At 38.1% G+C, this 22,164-nt stretch overlaps 1 protein-coding gene across 7 annotated transcripts in view; it reads right to left on the bottom strand.

Annotated features, from left to right (window-relative positions):
• The window catches only part of LOC136871804 (serine/threonine-protein phosphatase 1 regulatory subunit 10), a 258,835-nt gene that overhangs the window by 98,892 nt on the left and 137,779 nt on the right, over positions 1-22,164 (bottom strand). For all 7 annotated transcript variants that reach the window (XM_068227211.1, XM_067145407.2, XM_068227213.1 and 4 more), the window contains one exon: positions 14,050-15,546. In XM_068227211.1, the coding sequence (XP_068083312.1) occupies positions 14,050-15,546 (1,497 nt within the window). The remainder of the gene's footprint in view (positions 1-14,049; positions 15,547-22,164) is intronic.

A 22,164-nucleotide genomic window follows, 5' to 3' on the forward strand; every position in this document is an offset into this window, starting at 1 on the left:
ATTTTGTGAATTCGCAGAGATGCCAACTTTCAAGAAAGGCAATTCGTAATGCAAAAGTTAGGGCACGGGGAGGGTGGCGGCCGTAGAATTATTTTCCCGAGATCTTACTATCTTACATATCATTGAAAATTCAATGAACAACATACAATTCCACCAGATGGAACAATTTAAAGAGTGGCATATAAAAAGTGTATGATTCTTACCTGCTAAAGTAGCAGGTGGTCTGCAAGACATATCAGAGTTGAGGTTTTGTTGACTACTTTAGTGCAATCGCTCTCCAATCACTGGTGATGAGTGTTTGGTAAACGTACATAGGTGACATGTTTTTTCTTTTGATATCATGTGCATCCTCTGCACTAACAGAGCACTTAACAGCTCGGAGTTCATATTAGCACGGAATTCAGTCTTGCTCTTCCTCATCATGCGCATCTGAAAAATCGTGGCTACACACACTACAAAACACGCGCGAATGAGATTTTGAGGAACACAATAAACAGGGCCATTCATTCTAGTATTCCTCACTAAATTTTTGAACTATTTTTGGTTTATTACTAGCGTCACTAGTCACGGTAACGTCATTACATGTATTTTCCTGCACAAGAAATCGCTTCATTATTTCAAACCTTTCGCATTTCGTAACACACGATTAGCATATATCCTAGAAGAGCAATATATGAAATTTGCCAAGCAAAATTGCAATAAATACTTCTTCAACAGTCACGCACACAGTATTCACTATGAAACGGAGTTTGTCACCACTCTGCCGCCAAAACAAAGACAAAAGAAGTCGCATACCTGCATGAAAATCTGATCATGTGACGAACGAAGACAACAACTCCGCAAGATATACCACTTCACAGGTGCCTATGGTGGAAGCACACAATGCGTTCGGCGCGTGAAAACTCAAAATATTCTTAAATGAGGGACACAAAAGGGGTTTAAATGATTACTGAGAAATCCGAAAAGAATATTCTGAGAATTCAAGCTGTAATGGCATTCCTTGTGTATCCTTTTGAACACTTTATACACTTAGATTTGAAAATCAACAAAAAAATCTAAAATTGTGATGTACGACTCATAAAGGCGTAATTATGATGGGCGATTCGTAATTATTATGACTGAATCGTAATAGTTGGCATCTCTGAATTTGGTACTTCCCACAGATGATCTGGATCAGGCCATTGGAAGTCTACATCTGCTAGGGACGATAGATTTCCGGTCGTCCAAGTCTTGAGAGAACGTCAAACTACCGCCGTCCAAGCCAGAAATCGAATTGAAGCAGTAAAGAAATGTCACTGACTGCGAGGACTGTCAGACAAAGTCTCTGAGAAGCCAATTTGACTTTAAGAAGACCTGCAACTGATCCACAGCTTACTCCCCAGCACAGAGCAGCTTGATTTGTTCACCAGTTTGTGCACTAACATCAGAATTTGACTGTGGAGCTGTGGTCAATGGTACTGATCACAGATGAGTCACGATTTTGCCTCTGGCCACCTGATGGTAGAATGTGGAGACGGCGTGGGGAGTGATATTCACCTTGCAACATCTCCCAGGTCACCATTTGGGGGTGGCTCCATCACGGTATAGGCCGATATGAGTTTTGAGGACCATAAAAATAGAGGGAAATTTGATTGATCCACCTTTTTTCAATACATAACATGTCGTTAATATGATCACAACATTTTTATTCAGTACCGGTTTCGGTGTCTATGGACACCATCATCAGCCGAAACAGGTCATATGAACAAAGATACACAAGTATGTAGTAAATATAATAGACCCTTGGTAATACGTGACATTAATAGGATGGAGTAAAAATATAAGTCTTGCATGGACATCCAAAAGAGACGTGGTATGCAGTCCTTTCACAAAATATTGATAATAATGTAACATAAGTAATTTTGATGGTGGCTTGTAATGCCAACTCATAAAAAGGAGCCGTCAATTATCAGTTCCTCAAAGAAGTGGATCATGTTGTAGGCAAAGAGAAAGTAGATATATGGCCAGAAAGTTCTTGATCCAATGCGGAACCTCGAGCGGCCTGATGTATGCGTGGAGAGTGCCAAGGAGCAAGTGCAACCAATGGATCGAGAATACTACTGGAAGAGTGGGCGCTCATTCCCCATGAAACTATCCAGGACCTTATAGACAGCATGCCACGAAGGATGGAGGCCATAATCATCTCCACGGGTGTTAACACTCAAGATAAGTGTAGCGTCATCAAGAAAACTTCAGTGGTATCCTCCCCAGGGCCCCATGTAACATATAGGTTACCACTGGTTATTGGTGGAAGTCACACTGCACTGAAAGTAAGTACACTTTTTCCAGCAATAATAGTTCTAATGTTCTAAAAAGAATAGTAATCATGAATAATTTTGTAGGAATCAGCAAAGTGTAATGAACAGTGGTATATCTTGTAATGATGTAACCTACAGGTTACAGTGAGCCTTAGTTGATGTAATATTTTATACGTGTTCTTTCCTCTTGTTGTTTTAGGCCTTGATTTCAATGCGATTTTGCAAATTGTCAATGAAAACGTGTCCGATATTTCAGACCTTTCTGATGACGACTTAACTAAAAAAGTTTTCATTCCTTCGCTGAAGGGGTACAGCAGACCTCCTAGAGGGTAACGTCCTCTCTCTCAGGCCAAGGAGATTTGGAGCAGTGAAGGAGGTAAGTGGAGAAGGTCATAGGGTTGGTGGCTACGTCCGATACTAAAAGTGTCACGGCACGCCTTAGTGCAGGAGAATGGAAAACCACGGAAAACCATTTTCGGGACAGCCCCCCTTTGCCTCCCAAACACAGAGTCGCGGCTTTCTACTCCGCTAGATTCACTAATGAACTCGCAATCACAAGTGGAGATGGAAGAGGAAGATGATACAAACAGAACGTTACCCCGAAAAAGGAAGACAACAATATCTCTGCATCACGACAGCCTCCGCAAAAAAAAAAAAAAAACGCTGATCCTCTGTTGGAAATCCCTGAAAATATGAAATCTAACCAATGCCACTTTCCAGGTTGCAACATTCCAAAATGCAGGGTCATGTGTTTCACTTGTAAGGTGTTTCTCTGTATGAATACAAATCTGAATTGCTACAAATTTTTCTATGAGTTATAATTTTTTGTATTTGATTTGTGTACATTTTTGTGTGTTGTTAACTCATTTAACCTAAATCTGTAATAACTTCAAAAGTACTTAAATTACAGCATCTAAGAACATTAAGGATTTAAAAAAATTGAAAAAACGGACTTTGATGATCACTATGAAGTATGCAGAGGTATATGCTATAGAAATGAAGAAAAAGCCAGGCTTAAGATAAATATAGTTTTTGCTTTTAAAAATGTCCACCGTTGTAACTAGGACATATGAGAGCTATAATGTAAAACTTTTAATTTTGTATGTCAAGCAGTTTTGGAGGAATGAATATTTCTGTATTCGGAACTTAACCCCCCATCTCTGAGAGATGGAATTTTTGCAAACTTAACATCAAAGAGACAGAAGTGTGAAATGTCAACTTTATACATAAAGTGGTTCTGGAAAAGTGATTTTTTTGGTCATCGGTCTTAACCCCACTCAAACCCCTTAGGGGCAGAATGTTTATGAACATTAATTTAATATCTGAAGACAAAGACGACAGTTGTGAAATGTTATCATACGTCGCACTGTTTTGGAGGAATGAATATTTTTGTTTTTGGCATTAATCTCCATTTAAAACGCCTAGGGGTCGATTGTTTAAAAATATTACTAAATTAAAGTGATTCACATTTTTTGTCCACCAGTGTATCTAGGACATAAGAGAGCTATAACGTGAAACTTAATTTTGTATGCCACGCATTTTTGGAGGAATATTTCTGTTTTCAGACCTTAACACATTAAATTAAAACATATTGCAAATATATTAGGAAACAGATGAGCAACCATTATGTGAAATTTTAACTTTACATTGCAAACAGTTTTGGAAGAAGATTATTTTGGTTTTCACTGCAATTTCATCTCTTTTGTGAAGAAATATTTTCAACTCTTTTTTAGTGGCCACCTAACACAGGCAACCATTGTACAAAATTTGAACTTCCTGCATTAGGGGCCATCGAAGGTACAGCAATCTGTCAGCTAGCTGTAGATTTTCACTTTTATATATACAGTAGAGTCCCGATTATTCGACCTAAACAGGACCTGGAGTATGTCGGATCACCGAAAATGTCAGATAATACAGAACAACTTTGAAAATGAACTGAAACAAACAGGAAGGTTATACTCGAGTACTAAAACAATGGCATGTTTTAAGGTACTCTATTTATTGAATTATCAATTCAATTGTACAGTACATGCAGTATTGAACGAAAGCATTCCAAATGTCTTACGAAAAGAAACTTGTGAACAATGTCTGCTTGCCTGCTGATACACGTTTTCTTGCTGCGAGATCCTGCGATCGACGAAAAATCAGCACCTCCATTGCGCTTGCTTCTGGCTGTTGCTCAACGTAGGTTAATGCCATTTCCAATGCACTTAATCCTTCACTGTGAGTCATCGTTTTCTCCTCTTGTTCTGCAATGCCTCGTTCTTCATCATCATCCTCATTCCCATTAGCATTCACAAAATCAATAATATCAGGGTCAGTTAGTTTAAACAGCTGATCTTGTGCACACCACTTACATCTTCAGTCGTAGCATCCTCACAGCCAGGAATGCAATTCAGTAGGGGGACAATATTTTCCATGTCTTCTTGTACCACCTCCTCTCGATGTTCAACCCCACTCAACAATTTGTTCCAAGACTTTGCTAATGTTGTTTCAACTTCTTTCCAAGACTGCGCTATCTAGTATGCCACGTCTTTCATGTTGATTCGTTTTAACTTTTCTATCATGTCATTGCCATTGTCCATTTCCTCTATCAGGGATGAAAGGAGTTTCCGCCGATATTTCCTCTTCAATGTTACCAGCACACCTTGGTCCATCGGCTGGCATAATGACGTTACGTCAGTAGGGAGGAACATGACTTTGATGTCACCACTTCTAAGTTGCTCTTCATTTGGGTGTGATGGAGCGTTGTCTAGTAGAAGAAGCGCTTTTCTAGAGAGATTTTTCGAAGCAAGAAATTTTTCTACATCTGGAACAAACTGCATAAAAAAAACAGTCTTTAAAGATGTCAGCAGGCATCCAGGTAGCCTTCTGATTCGTGTAATGGACTGGAAGAGCATTAACAGACATGTTTTCAAAAGCCCTAGGCTTCTTTGCTTTACCGATCATTAGCAAGTTTGCTCTTAAGTTCCCACTAACATTACTACAGGCAAGAACAGTAACTCTTTCCTTACTACGCTTGTAGCCCGGTGCAGACATCTCGGCTAGGGCTCCGAGAGTTTTTGATGGCAGCATCTTGAAATTTAGCCCAGTCTCATCACAATTAAAAATCTGTCACCGGTTAATCCTCCAGCAAGACTATTTCCTGAAATTTCACAACTTCATCGGATTTAGCTGACAGCTTTCCTCCACAGATATTAAGCTGCCGAATGCCATACCGTTTCTTCCACCGATAAAGCCACCCCGCACTGGCAGTAAATTTAGGGTCCCCTTCATTAAACTCCTTCTGGAAATACACCGCCTTTTCTTGCAGAATGGTGCCAGATATTGGCAGGCCCTTTTCCCAGTGTTGAGTTAACCAAAGAAGCGCTTCACTTTTTCTTACTCACATTTTAAAAATTGTTTTTCTAATTTTCAGTGCATCACTTATTGCTCTGGTAGGGCACCACTTTTCAATTTCTTCCTTTTTTTTTTTTCCCCAGCCTCCCACTGTAACATGCCCAACACCATAATCTGAAGCCACTTTTGAAGAGTTTCCCCTTTGTCCAGTCTCTTTAATGCACTCAACTTGTCTTCCACAGAAACAATCACTTTCTTTCGTTTACTCGCCATACTCACAGAGGATATGAAAACTATAACATCCGCACCCAACCAATACTACAATGAACAATGGCTGAAGACTCGCTGCACCTGTCCTTGAGAGAAATACCGGTCCTACCGCCAGCGGTCAGGCCAGGGCTTGTCCCACGGTGGACCCTCCACACCGGATGTCCCTGAATTTAGTCTCCCCCAAAAGTTCAAATTAAGTCTACCGGTGTCGGATAACACGGAATGTCAGATAAGCGAAGGTCGGACGAGTGGGACTCTACTGTACATAGATATATGAAGTATCTTTTCGGTATTTTTCCTCTTATTTATGATACACTGAATTACAAAATATCGCAAAATTACTAGACAGTAAAAACTGACGTAATTTTAATTCCTTCTAAACTCTCGACAGAAAATATCATAGACAGTGGTTGTATGTTCACGTCCAATCTCTCTTGTAGAAGGATTATTTTTCTTATTCAATACATGACCCAGAATATTCAAACCACTAAATGTATTAATCCATACTGAATAGGCTACCAAAACATGACTCAGAAGAAGACATGCTCCTTTTTATACAAACATGCAATTCTATGTGTAATTTGAAAAATGACGATAATATTGGTATTTGCAAGTTCTGAACAATTTCAGAAATATTACAAAAAAAAGTTGAGCTCTACTTCACCTTCTGAAAGTTCAGGGTAGCTAGCTGGAAGGAAAGTGAACAAGTGAGGGAAGACAAAGAGAGAAACATATTTGAAAATAAAAACTTCATAAAGCAGGAAAATATTCTTGCAACAGGGAAATATAAACAAATTATACAACAGACTTATTCTTAATACTGGGACTTAAAACAGAGTTATTTCACTTGTTTCTGTGAATTCTGAAAAGGATATGGATATTTCTAAAAGAAAAAAAAAAAAATGGATTTAAAGAATGTAATTATACAGAACCAGTTATTAAAAAGCAGGCTGAAAACCTATAAAAACGAATGCAAGTTAATATTGCAAGATCAAATAAGCTTACAAGTAAATTCATAATTGAGAAAAATTACATTCTATTGCCAGTGAAGATGAATAAGAAGGAAGTTTCAGAAAGGTGAATAAAAGCCACAGGAAATAGTCGACCTGAAACATCTGGATTTACAACTAGGAAAAATCTATATAAGAAAACAACCATTCAATATGAAAAACTGAAAAGAAAAAAAGAAACGTAGCTTGCATATACCACCCAAATATTACTAAAGAAATTTTATAAATGATGACCATATATACTGGAAAATGTAAAAATAAAGAAATGATGAAATCATTAATCAGAAAGATAATACTGCATTCCAGAACCAATCCTGAAACTAAACAAAAAACATGTAGGCCCTACAATTATTCTAAGAGAAACAATAAATGAACATCTGAAATTGGTAATGAACTATTTTAATATCAGGGAGAGGGAAATCAGTGTGTATATATATATATATATTGCTTTTTGGCAACATTTAAAGATAGATCATCATCATTGCTCAAGCCACCTTTCCCAGCATGGGGGTGATGGTGATGATGGGTACACATAAATGAAGTAATTCTTTCCTACCAGTTCCTCATTTTCTAAAGCTGATCCAGTTTCCCTCCATCTTCTTCATATCAAATGTTTCTTCTTCATAACCAATGGCAGACAATTCATTGTTTTGCCCCCCCCCAACCCAGCAATCACCATTTTCTACACAATCTGACTCTATAGTATTCAATATAGTATTCCAGTCTCCATTTTCTTCATTAGTAACATGATTCATTTTTACAATTTCTTCACTCACATTCCTCTTATTTCTCATTGTTATATAACATCTGTAATACTCTACTTCCATACTGTGTCTATGAAAAGGCTTGTAGTTTAATTACAGTCATAGCCACCTCCAGACACTGAATACTTGCCAATTCCTATGGTTCAGAGTCCAACTGTGGCTACCTTGGTAAAAGGCCAGTGACATTGTTACTCACCCCTTTTTTTCAATGACGAGAGAAAGGCTCACTAAAATAAAGCTTAACTACTAATTTGCTTGCATGGCTACCCAGCCTAAATCTACATTAGTTGCATAATATCTTAGCTGGATTGTATGCCAAGTGGGTGGCAACATGTCAAACTGAAGTGTAAACCTGTAATGACCCTACTGATATTAGATATAACTTGACAATAATTAACAGCAGCCAGTTCCCTGCCTAACTATTTCCTGCACTCAGTGAAAAGTTCATATTTTTCAAATTCCTATCATACACTTGCATTGTACAGAAGAAAATTTTGTTGAATACCATCCAGTCATCTTTCTAATAACAATATAATGTTGACTGAACTCCTCAATTCCTACCTTAAATAAAGAGGAATATAAAATTAATTATATTTACTCGTGTGTACATATCATAGCTACCAACTTTCGAACAGAGAAATCCGGAAGATCCTTAAGCAGAAAATTTTTAACACGTGCATGCGTAACAGTTTTGAGACATAATGAAAAAGGACGGCGGGGGGGATTAATAATAATAATAATAATAATAATAATAATAATAATAATAATAATAATAATAGTAATAATAATAATAATATTTGCTTTACGTCCCACTAACTACTCTTAGGGTCTTCGGAGACGCTGAGGTGCCGGAATTTAGTCCCGCAGGAGTTCTTTTACGTGCCAGTAAATCTAACGACACGAGGCTGTCGTATTTGAGCACCTTCAAATACCACCGGACTGAGCCAGGATCGAACCTGCCAAGTTGGGGTTAGAAGGCCAGCGCCTTAACTGTCTCAGCCACTCAGCCCGGCACGGGGGGCGGGTATTATAAACAATACTAATACAAGTCAAATACAGTAGAACCTCGATGCATCGTTACCAGAACTGTTGTTTTCCCGTATTCATCGTTCAATTTATTCGGTCCAAAACATGTTCCAGATAAGCCAATGTTAAATTTCCCCGCATCCATTGTTTCTCTAACTATTTTTTCATCGCATCGATCATCGAAAAATTATTTGTCCCCTGTCACAATTTTCCTGCATTGATCAATCGTACTTAAGAAAAATACAGGCAACATTTTTTTTTAATTAAGAGGGACTGCTCAATACTCGTAGCATATAATAGCAGCAACCTGTTGTGAGAATGTACGAGCGATTCGGACTTGCTAGTCCTGAACGAGGATCTTGTAGGCTGGAGTGCTGTGCGCAGGTTATTCACGCGCAACCTCACTATGAGCCTCATGGTGCCAACGCTTCTCCTCGACCCACTAACAGACCCCTAGAAGTACTCTTATTTACAAGAATTAAAATGTAAACAACGTAAAACTCAAATTTGCCACCATTTTCTGTGTTGGTATAGACTGGCTAGGGCTGCCAACTTCATTGAAAAAAAGAGAAAATCTTGCAGTGCGCCAGATTCATTTTAATTACTCACAGGGTGATTAATCGTGCCACCTTGTGGAGAGTGTGGGATGCTAGAGGCCTGTTGACCACTTTGTTGCCCTCTTCCCGATAATCTTGTTACAAGCCGGACCTAACCAAGCCAGACCAATAATCTTTTCTCATGGCCCAGACTTGTAACTAGTTCCTAAGTTGGCAGCTTCGCGCAAGCCGCTGTGTCATCATTCGAGACGGGCCGCGTTGAATTTCTAACCTCTATGGCATCGTCTGAGATGAGCTGCCGGAGCCGCGCCATGATGGGTATCTAACCTATCGCTCATGAAGGGTCAACGGAATCATTTCCTAAATACATGTTATCCCCGTTATATCCACGTATATATTTAATTTGCAATAAGAGAATTGAACTTAAAAGGTTTTCAAGAAAAGTGAAACGAAATGACGTAAAAGTCACGCTTTTTGATTTTCACATCGTAGGCCTATATCATGGTTGCAATATTTTGATACCGTTTGGTACAGTACGAGCTAAATGGTTACCACGTGTTGGCCTTTGGTTCAAGGGGTCTCGATTGGGTCGAGGATTTTAACTTTCCTTGGTTAATTCCAGCGGTTCGGCGCTGCCTGGTGTGCCGAATTAAACATTAGAATTCATCTTAGGTAGGGCCGCATTTTAATATGCCTATCATGCAACAACTCGAAAGACATGCACCCAGTTCTGGAGGCCACGTGCCATTATTGTTGTTCTTATAATAATAATAATAATAATAATAATAATAATAAATAATAATAATAATAATAATAATACTAATAATAATAATAATATATTTACATAACTAAAAATGTCCCAATACAGTACCCGTATTTCATTATTTTGCTTTCGCCCTATTTTTATGTTGGCCGCATTTATAGTTTTCCCACATCCGTCGTTATTTTTCCCCTGCCCCATGAAAAACAATGCATCGAGGTTTTACCGTATATGTCATGATCAACCCTGAAATTAAATACACAAAGTTATATCTTGATGAGTGCTCATCTGTTTTCACTTTACACTGGGAACACTTTCCGTGATCGTATAAAACAAGGAAATTAAGCAAAATATGCCTCACGAAAAGACTGATAATATCGTTTCTTAGTAACTCATTACGAACAATAATAATTCTTAAATTAATGTCATAATGGACCCCCTTGTGAGCTTTAATTTAATAATTATTCTTGTGATTACAATTCAATACGGATCAGAACCATGAAGTTTATACCCTATAATTACGAACACCACAAAAAATACTAAATCGCTTAGAAATTTGTCACTCAATTCCAAAAGCTTCAGAACTACTGCCAATGTGTGTGTGTGTGTGTGTGTGTGTGTCTCTCTCTCAGAGAGAGAGAGAGAGAGAGAGAGAGAGAGAGAGAGAGAGAGAGAGAGAGAGAGAGATAGAGAGAGAGAGAGAGAGTCAAAACAAATCCGATTTGACCGCAGAAAGCGAAACCAAGAGCGGATATTCAAAATCCGTACAATAACGTTCATCCGCACAACCGGAAAACACAATCAAAACCTGTACATTTTATGGAAAAACCGGAATACTTGGCAGGTATGATATATGTATCTTCATTATGGACTCTTATGACTTTCAGTGTTCAGTCTGCAAGCTTCTGAATTTGCTGAACTCCTCCACAATTCTCAATTTGTATCAAGCTCCGTGGACTCATTTAGTTTCACACGCCTTATCTTTAAAACATTACAAACTGACTCTTACCATTGTTTTCCCGCTACTTCTTTTACCCTCCATGACAGAGTCCATTATTCTACTAGGTAACCTATCCCCCTTAATCAACTAATCAAAAGTTCAATTTACCATAAATAATCAACATTACTTACGGTGCAGCCTAAGGAGGATTCTTAGGGTTTCCCCACGTTACTTCTAAAATTAACCGCATTAAGAGTTGGGGGTTAGCAAAGAATAAAAATCCTCCAATCCCAAAATAAATTCAGCTGCACAAGGAATGTAAAACCTATCAGACAAGTTGGAAGTAATAAGAATGACACTAATATTTAAATATGTATCTGTAAATAGCTGGAAGCATTAACAAGAAAATATGACATTCATAAATTATACCATCAAACCATTTTAAGAGTCAACTGCGTTTCCGAATGCTACTTCAGAGACAACGAAATACATCAAGAATGAAAACACTGCATGTGAAGTGTTTCCTGCAACTTTCATGTTCTGAAATACCTTGGGGACCAAGAAAATATTTTGTAAAATCCGGTCAACTCAACCTGACGATCAGCATTAAGTCGACGGCTAATTTAAAGTACATGGAAATGAGGTTTTACTCACTTGCTGGTCCGTCTCTAACAATTTGATTATTCATGTTTCTTACGTTATCTGAGGTGGGGAAATTTGATTAAATATTGAAACTTGTATAACATCAAAGATCTTTTACACACACTGAAATATGATGAGGCTCTATTTATTCAGGAATTTACTAGGACTATCAATTACCTTACAAAAATACATTAAAGACCATCTAAATATCAACTTGATACCTAATCTGGGGTACCACGATGATGGGACCACAGTGACTGCCCCCACAGTCCCTAGCGACAAAGTTATGAGGAGACAATATCTGAAAACTTCTTAATTTGCTTCATACAGACTTCTGAATGCAAATTCTGACTCATGATGTATCACTGACTAGAGAATTTTACACCCCAAATAATAACTCTGCAGTAACCTGAATACAATAACAGAAGTAACATCGTGTATGAATTTTTGAAAACTACAAATGTTTTGAAAGTGTTTGGCATCACACTAATTTTTTCAACAAATGCCTGCTAGAAACATTTTGTGCCAAAAACACTGCACGCTGCGTTGTCATACACGCGGTCAACTTTGTACTGGAATAATATTTTACCTAATTATTTCTGGATAGTAAGGAAATATGTTTATTATAACATATTAAGACAACATTCTGGAGATACAAATGTACATGTTTTGGTATTTCAGCACAGCAATCTCTAGTCATGGGCAGGTTCTGCAAAATGTGGCAAAACCACTGCTTGTCCATTCAGCTGACTAGTGTATGACTGTATGTAAGGCACAGTTCATGCTTGTGTATTTGTACCAATATTTCCATTATTACGGAGTCTATGGTGATGTAAACATTTTATAATCGTGCCCAATGTATGTACAGTGCCAGGGTGCGTAAGCAACTACGATGGCATTAAAATTAGGGCCCTTACATTTTTTCGATTACCTATGGATCCTGATCTTCGCAGGCAATGGATTCGTAAAATCCTGTGCATAGACTGATTTTGACAAATTAGTAGTATACACGAAACTTTTTCAAGGCAGTTTCTTGAGCTTTATTGGAAAATATATCGATAAAGACAGAAAGACGCGTTTCCATAACCCAATTTTATGCAAATTTAAAAAGTGATTTTAGCGTGCAAGTGCATGTGAACTGTGGCTGCCTATCGAATAAGATTTTTACTATAAAATATACATCTTCTAACTTGATAATCTATAGAAATGCTTTCAAAATGAAGAATGTACCATATAAACTTTTAATTCTCTACAACAATGTGAATGTATTCAGAAACATTTGCTGGGAAATAATTCTTGGACAAATGTGTTTATTGTTGACGGACTTCTTAAAAAGTTTAGAAGATTATGTTCACAGTGATGTACGTCAACAATCATTCGTTATTGTTAAATAGAAGTAGGGTCTTGATTTTGGTGTTGCTATTTGCTTTACGTCGCACCGACACAGATATATCTTATGGCGATGATGGGATAGGAAAGGCCTAGGAAGTGGAAGGAAGCGGCCGTGGCCTTAAGGTACAGCCCCGGCATTTGCCTGGTGTGAAAATGGGAAATCACGGAAAACCATCTTCAGGGCTGCCAACAGTGGGGCTCGAACCCACCATCTCCCAAATACTGGATACTGGCTGCACTTAAGCGAATGCAGCTATCGAGCTCGGTAATAGGTCTTGTTTTTATCCGCAGTTGTGTCTACTTAAAGGACAGCGACCACCTCCCTCTACGATGTTTCTACATAGTGTGGGCCAGGTCATGACTACAGACAACTGTGATTTCAATGAAGTTTAACAAGGCCAAATTTAAAAAAGTTAGATACATTTTATTTCATATTTTCACTGTTGGATGCATAGGCTGCTACATCATCAATGTCACCCAAAACGCTTTGTACTTCCATATCAGATGGCAAAAGGAAATTGTCAGTCGACTGACAGCCAGCAGCAGCTCGGTTGGGCAACAATAAATATATGCAATAATAAAGCCTATATAGTGGTCAACTCTTAAGACGGTTTGATGGTAGTTAAATACATATTTCAGTAAAATATCCATTGTGGGCTGCTGACGATGTTTGGTCCCTGAAAACAGCAATCACCCTCATCTCAAACTATTAGTTACATTTTACTTGCAGTGCATGCAACCCATGCAACTTTCCCCACTGTAGTAAGAAAAAGTAGAAGAGTTCCACATCATACCTTATCTACATGGCTAGATTAAGTTGGTTTGAGCTGTAAGTATGGGATATGAAAATTTGAATAAATGTCCACACCAATTTCAGATAGTTCACTGAATACACCTAACATCAATAATAACTGAATAATACAGATACAATGCATGAAATATGAAGCCTTCTAAAAATAGAGAAAGAAATAAGTTTAAAAGCTTCAATGTATTTATACTGTTTGGTAAAAAAAAAAAGAGGCCATCACCACTGAAATGATACCAACACTTACGTTTAGGCCTAGGAGGAATAAGTTTAATGCTTCCATTCTTTTCATTCTTCTTGACCTCCTCTGGAACAATCTCAGGTATTGTGGGTTTCAACTTCTTTTCTGGAAGAATATTTTCTCGGGGAGGAGATGGTCGCTTCAAGGATGGAAACTTAATTGGTTTCTTTTCAGGAGGAGGAGGTAATTTTTTAATTGGGCGTGAGGGTGGGGGCTTCACTTCTTCCTCTAGACCTGTAGAGCGAAATTTTGAATGGAATTTCTTCACAGTTTTAGGCCGGACATCATTTCTTCTGACTTCTATGGATATGGAAGCTTTCTTAGTTTCCACAACTGGAATGGGTTTCTTAATCTCAGGTTTCTTTATATCCAACACAGAATTCTTTGGTTCCGATGGCTTTGCACTTTCTTCATTTTTCTTCACTTTCGGAATCTTGCCTAACTTGCTAATAGTAGGGGGAATTAATTTTGCCAGGGTCGCCCTATCCTTTTCCAGCTGCGCTTTATCAAGAACTATAGCTGGCTTTTTTTCTTTTGATTTGTTATTTTCTTTCTCCTTCTCTTTGTCTTTAGATTTGTCTTTACTTTTATCTTTTGGATTTTCTTTCGATTTATCCTTACTCGTTTCTAAACTCTTTGATTTCTTATCAGACGCCTTAGAACTAGAGTGAGCATCTTTTCCCTTTTTCTGAGAATCCTTTACACTCTTAGTCCCCTCTGAAGAGTCCTGTTTCTCGAGTTTAGACTTAGAGTTCACCGATACCTTAACCTCCTCCAATTTTACCTCAGAATTAACTTTGTTCACAGGTTCAACCTCAACCAAAGAATCACTCGCCTTACTTGTACTAGAACACACGCTTGCTTTCACTAAAACTGGCTTGGAAGATTCTGACAAAGGAGGGCTTGAAGGCTCAGCACCGGATTTTTTTGTAGTCCTTTCCCCACTGAACACTTTAGCCAACACTTGCTTACCATCACGGATCATTATCTTGTACACAGGTAACTGTCCAACAGGGCCATTCCAAGTAGGAACTTCCTCCCCAGAGTCCTCAGATGTATGAACCTCCTCTCCTCGAGGTTCATCTGCAGGCACTTTTACAACCTCCGTAACAGGTTCTTCCCTAACGATGCTCTCCTCTATTTGTACTTTGGGCAACAAGCGTTCTTCCTCAACTACCACAACTTTCTCGGGAAGTTCACTACTCACAGTCACTTCTTTCACTTTTACCTCATCCTGAACATGTTCTTCCTCTTGAACTTTCTCTTCTTCCTTAACAGTCACACTTCCATTTTTCACAACTGGTTCAACCACTGTAGTCACTACTTCTTCAGGTTTTGTTTCTGTCACAATACTCTGTCCTTCGACATCATCACACACATTTGAAGAGGGTACAGTACTTCCACCTTTCACAGTTTCAGTTAAACTGACAGACTGAATTACATTTCCTCCTTTTACTATCTTCAACCACTGCTCAACCAATTTACTCGCAAGTAACCTAACACCTGAAAAAAAGAAAAAGAAAATTATTTAACAGAAATGTTATCTAAAATTAAACCTATATGTATTTGAAATACCTTGAAATCTGGCATATCCAGATATAGAAAGAAAAAATCAAGTGTACGAAGTATTTAATTCCACAGATTGGTAAGTCAATTAAGAGCAAATAATTTCCAGTAACATTTAACAGTTATATTTTTATCAACGTACTCGTTACAGAAACTCTCTATCACTCCTCACATATTTTATTTGGAAGAAATTTACTGAATAAGTATGCAAGAAAATCCAACTTCTGAAATTTCAAGTAAGTATAAATTGATAAGCAAGATTATCCTCTGGAGAACTGTCTGTGGTAGTCTCCAAATGGCTAGTTTAATAGTACATCAAAGACTTCTGCACTGATCTGTATTTTAATGTGTGTTCATAATTCAGGTGTAAGATGCATCCCAAACTACCATCTAGTTGTGAACAACAATCTATACAAAATGTTTCCTAACCATCTAGCAATTTCTGTCTGAACAATGATCCATATTCGTATCATGTGATGATACACAAACTTTGCTCCTGTATCTTCTCTCTATGGTAATATAGTTAAGAACCTGTCCAGCCATGCTTTGGTGTGCACGATTTTTAAATCGACAATTCTTTTACAAGTGTACCTTTTGTCCAGTAGTTTTGTCTGCACAGGCAACTTTGATTGTACATTAACAAGCATGTTACTTATTAGTACTATTAATGGACATGGAACAGAATATGGACTACAAAACCTCAAAGCAGATGACTAGATACACAAACTTTAAAGGCTTCAAGATGTCTTGAGGAACAAGGATGAATTCTCTGAATTTACACTGCAGTTTTATAAATGTATAGCAACAAGAATGAAAGAATCCAACTTTAAATACAAGTCTCTCCTTAAGGTATCTTTAATACAGTCCTCACATCATGATTTTATTTCATCATTTTCTGTTGAACACTGCTTGGATGTTGAGCTCTGAGTTTGGGTCACACTGTTGTTCAGTTGTCACTCTTCAAGTGTAACTAAACCTAACAGATGGGCTAAAAATTAACAAGTGATAAGAGAGAGCAACGTAACTAAAGACTTAGTAAGCTGTAAGAAATCACACTCAAGATAATATCTTTGGTTACTAGAGCAGACTGGGAAGAATATTGTAAGCATGTTGAACTAGGTGAATATTGAGAGGAAGGAAGCAGGCCTGAAGTTACTGACAGTGTAATCATTTCTTTAGAGCAGGAGAACGATTCCTAGTCACCTGAAGCTGCAAATTCTGAATCAGTCTATCAATCCTGCCACTGGAAACAACTTTTCGTGTAGACAAAAATACTTGCATATCTCAAAACTACTTTTCATGCAATTATGAGTGTTTGAAAAAGCATTCCTCAATTTCCTCATTCCTCTCAGAGGTCTGGAGTCCAGCATCAAAAAGCTGACACCTGGATTACTCTTTTTATGAGATCAATTTTTTGTCACTTGTTCTGCAGAGACTAATGGAGAGCATTTCCAGCATATGCAGCAAATGGTAAGTTTAGCAATCGGTTTTTTATTCGATTAATTAATTTAGAACAGTTGACCGCTTTTGACAAATGATGCAAGCTTCGAATAAATCCCTTCTGCCCTTACTTATGCAAGACCAATAGCCTTCTTATCTGTTCATGGAAGTGTCCTGTCAGAAGCCAATAGGAGTGAAGATCAGCCAAATTTGCCGAATAGTGAATGGGCTCGCCAAGCTGTCGTAGGATATGTTTCCGATTAGGCCAGCACTGAAGCACACTAACCTCCATGCTTTGTCTCTCACTGCAAACGACTTGGCAACACCAACGTTGGCGCATGAATCAAGCCAAAGTAGCCAGTGCTGTAGGCTGCTACACATAGTATTTCAATGTATCGAGTTATTGCTGTTATGATTCGCTACATTGGCAACAGCACATTCACATTATTCTTCCTCACACTTTAATTGCTCTCTCCATAATATTTGCTGATGAAACTAGAACTCGTATCGAATGGCTTCCATTGTCTTACTTCAACTTCTTGTGCTCTAGATAACAGATGACCTGGGCAGGAGACATTTCATACTATAAACGGCCTAGTTCTTCAGACATATACTGGAGGAGGACGACAACGACAGAGGTACTGCATCCTATATTCTTTAGTTACAGCAAGCCTAATTTATTATTTAAACACACTGCGATTTAGCTCCCTCAACAGGGTGGGAAGTTTAACTGCATAAGGTTAATTCCTATGGCTAGTGGACTGGGTGTTTGTATTCATCTTATTACACTTATCTACCACATAACACATTACAAACCACCACAGAAACATACATAGTGAATCCATCCACATAGGGTTGGAGTCAGGAAAGGCAACTGGCCAAAAAAAAACTAGGCTAAATCCACACCAAGTGCCGAGTCCTGCAAAAAGGCCAGGAAGAAGATGAATTAGTACCGGCTTGGAGGGCTACACACAGATGTTCACAATGTACACCCGAACATAGAGACACTGCATAGGCCTTCTAAGCGATAAGGCCATTTTAATGTGAAATTCAATTATTTCGCGGTAAGTGCAATATTACAGCGAAATCTGTAGTGAATAACGAACTTGACATTTTGTTTCAAGATTATGAACTGTATGAAAAGGAAAGGAAGAGTGAACAAAGATTCATCAACAGGAAAGAAATATATTATCATTAATGTTCTGGAAAATCTCTTTAAGGCATGGCATCAAAGAAAAGGGGTTGGCTCCAGGCTTTTTTTTTAAAATAAATTTATTTGACCTTTGTTGGAACAACATTTGGTCACCCTCCATGTACAAGGAACACTCATAGCACACACACAAAAATATAAATTGTCAGGGCAAAGATAGTGAACACTGCATTGAATCTCTCTTCTGGGAGAAGAGGGGAAGAACAAACAAAACACAAAAACTGGCAACATGCGAAGGGCACAAGGTCAAATTCTTATTTCCGCAGTTCTCAAAGAGTCCATCACAGCATTGAGAACTGAATTGTTTTCACCCTACAACACCAATTTAGCGCTGGTCAGGAACGGCACTTGTAGATCAGATAGTTCAGATAAAAAGCGGCTTCGAAAAACATCATAAAGGGCACACACTGACATCGACAGCGTGGTGAAGCCAAAACTCCTATGCGACGGAGATGTGAAGGGAATGATCCACGATTGAGCCGCATTCAAATTACTGAAACAGACCTCGTGACCGATGAAACTTATAATACCATGGCTTAGGAGGGATGTCGGGTTGTACGAGAGCATAAGCTCTACCTTTCTGCAATTGATACGTTTCACAGTCTGTAGACTATTTACGACGAATTTGTCGTCGAATAGTGGGAATAAAATCCATCCATGGGAGCTGCAGCGCTTGTAGTAGCCCTTCCGATGCACCATGTTTGGCTAGTACGTTAGCTGTTTCATTGCCAAAAATTCCACTATGTCCTTTGACCCAAAGAAATGCTATGGAGCAACCTACAGAGTAGATGTTAAAAGCTTGCTCCGCGATGTCATACAAGTAACCATGCGTTTGGAGATTCCACTGGAGATTTTGTAATTTCGTCATAACACTTTGGAAGTCCGTAATGAGAGCGGAAGCGAATTGCTTGTTTTGATAAAAACAAAGTGCAGCACATATAGCTAAAATTTCCGCTGTATAAATAGAGGTTTTGGGCGGCAGTTTAAAGCTACCACATTCTCCCGTTTGTTGGCAGTAACATGCATATCCCACAGAGTCTTCGAATTTAGAACCATCTGTGAAGATGTAAGTGCTATTGGGCCACATGGAGCGAATCACAGCTGAAATGTAGTTCTGTTTATGAGCTTCTGTGGTGAGATATCTACGTAGATAGTATATCGGTAGTCGATGTGAAGAACACTGAAAGCTGGCTTCAAATCCGGGCATGGTTCATGTTTTGAGAGTTAGTGAGAAAATATTTTTCAGTTCGTTGGAGCAGCATAACAGAAGCTGTGGCTTGTATCGTGAGCGTCGCACGTCTCTCCTCGATAACAGTCAATCGTTGAAGTGCAACAAGAATGGGATGCTGTGAAATAGCCGAACGTTGTAATAGAACTGTTTTGCGTATCATTTCTCGGCGCATTTGCAAAGACAATTCTCCAGCTTCTATTAAAAGAGCATTTGTGGGTGTGGATCTCATAGCACCCAAACAGATGCGGATCGCCCAAAATTGTATGGTGTTGAGTTTGATTGTGACGTATGCAGGAGCATTCCCATACAAAAAACTCCCATAATCGATCATTCCAGGTTTCTTGCCAAACGAAATGTTTGGAATGTTGTTCTTGTGGTGGCTGGTAATCCTACCCCGCCCTGTCTCATCACAGCATTGTGCAATCCTGGAATCCCTAATGACGTCTACAAGCAGCACAATTGACTGGTGTGTTTCAGCTTCATGGTCAGGTAAAATTAACAAAGTGATCACAGACAGTAGCGAAGATGGGTCGCTTGACAAGTGTTGCGGTGCACAGCAGAGCTAAACAGTTTGCAAGTGAAGGTTTATAAGTTTCGGAAAGCAATATTTTAATGTGTAAATTTTGTAATGTTTGTATAGAGTGGGAGAAGGATACTGTCTCAAAACATTGTTTTAAAAATAAGGAATATTCAGAACGTAAATTTAGCACTCCAACAGTGAAACGGCAGGCAACAATAGAACTCTCATTAGATATGCAAAAGAAAGCTAAGAGTGAAAAAATAGAATTTATTCACGAAACAACAGAGATGCTACTCAAAGCCAACATCCCGCTGGAGATGTTAGACGACCCTGCAGTCCGGAAATGGCTTCAAAAGTATGTACCAGGTATGTACGGTCTATCAATTAAACCTCCACAATCAACGATCAGTGATAGTAAGACTAGGTTTTCTACGACCTCTTTCTGATGAAGATTTTTCATTTTCTATTGGTTAGGATCTGGAGACCTTCCCACATTTTATCTGGACTTTTGAATGATTTTTTTTCATTCAACTAATGTAATTCAATCAACTATACAAATGTTTTGTCACTGAGTGAAAAAGTACAAACATTGTCTGACTTTAAAATGTTGAAGCAGTCTAATATTGTTGGGTACCTTGCTTTTAAAGATATTCTGCAAAAACAAATTGAAGAAAATCCCAGTCAACAAGTTGAAATAATTAAGTCGCTGCTAGCATTAAAATTAATGCACCTGAAATTTGCAAATTCTTTTTCAAAGTCTATTTGGGGTCCCTGTTCATGCAGAGTTTTTTTTTAAATTTGGAAATACAATTTGATTGTCAATGACCGGAGACGACTAATGAAAGAGAGCTCCATTGTAACATGTGCTATTTTATCTTTTCACAAAGTAAGGAATGGATAGGATGGCCCAATGATACTGTAATGTAAGAGCTATGCAATCATAATCAAAAATAAAATTAAATAATATTGGGTGCTTACTAGTAATTTATACATCTACCATTCATATAAATAATTCAGAACCACAATAATGAAACCTTTAATGATTTTAGAATTTCATTAAAACAAAATTAAAGCGATACGGCAATATCTATTATGCAAAATAACGCGAAAATTAGTATCCTTCTCACAAAATCGTCCAAAATTTAATGCAAAAAAATCATGCCTCTATCAAAAGCAAAGACACTCTGTAAGAGTATTCCAATTCCTGGGTTTACACTGAAGTCATACTGCTGAAAATGCAAATTTCACATTTTAAAAAGTACTACACGAACAGATATAGCCCTGTTTCCTAACATGTCTGGAACTGGTAAACACCCACTCTCAGAGCAGGATCTGCACGAAATCGCACAAAAGTAACACCAGCTACCTACTTGACAATATGTGATGAACAACTTAGAATTCAACATTGCCCATATTCACAGATTTTCATTAATAAAAAAATAGTAAATCAGTTTTGCTTCCTATTTCACAAACGATAATCCCCCAAATTATATCTCAGTTGTAAGACATCTTAGCAGCAAGATTGTGAACTTGCCCGAATACAGTTTTTATGTTCAAAATGCAAGTATCGTTTAGGCACTGTACAGTCACATGCTCACTGTGTGGGTGTGTGGACCAGACCGCTATTGTTCACACCACAAGTTACCGCTATTGTTCACACCACAAGTTACATGGGAAGGATGGAGATAATGCTGGGTGAAATCATTAAATTAACATAATAAAACATAACAAAATAACAAAAAGTATTTTATTTAGGCACGACTTACCCTCCCAACCAAAGGAAAATTCCTACGGTTTGCTTTTGTACACCATACCATTCATGAAGTAAAAGATGTGTATTGTGAATAGACATGATAGAATTTTCAACACTTCTTAGAAACATGACTGTCCATCCAGATGAATGACCTATGCACCAACCAAGAGACTAAGGAGGAGGTGCAGATTGGAAGGAAATAGAGTTAGAACTGGCTGTGGAAGTGAGGAGAAATTAAAGGAACTTAGGAAATTGAATCTAGCAAAGAAGACAGCTAAGGATAACATGATGGCAAGCATCGTCATGGCAGTCATACAAATTTTAGTGAAAAATGGAAGGGTATGAATAGGTACTTTAAGGCAGAAACAGGTTCCAAGGAGGACATTCCAGGAATCGTTAAT

The sequence above is a fragment of the Anabrus simplex genome, chromosome 4, assembly GCF_040414725.1.
Source record: "Anabrus simplex isolate iqAnaSimp1 chromosome 4, ASM4041472v1, whole genome shotgun sequence".
Taxonomy (NCBI): Eukaryota; Metazoa; Arthropoda; class Insecta; order Orthoptera; family Tettigoniidae; genus Anabrus; species Anabrus simplex.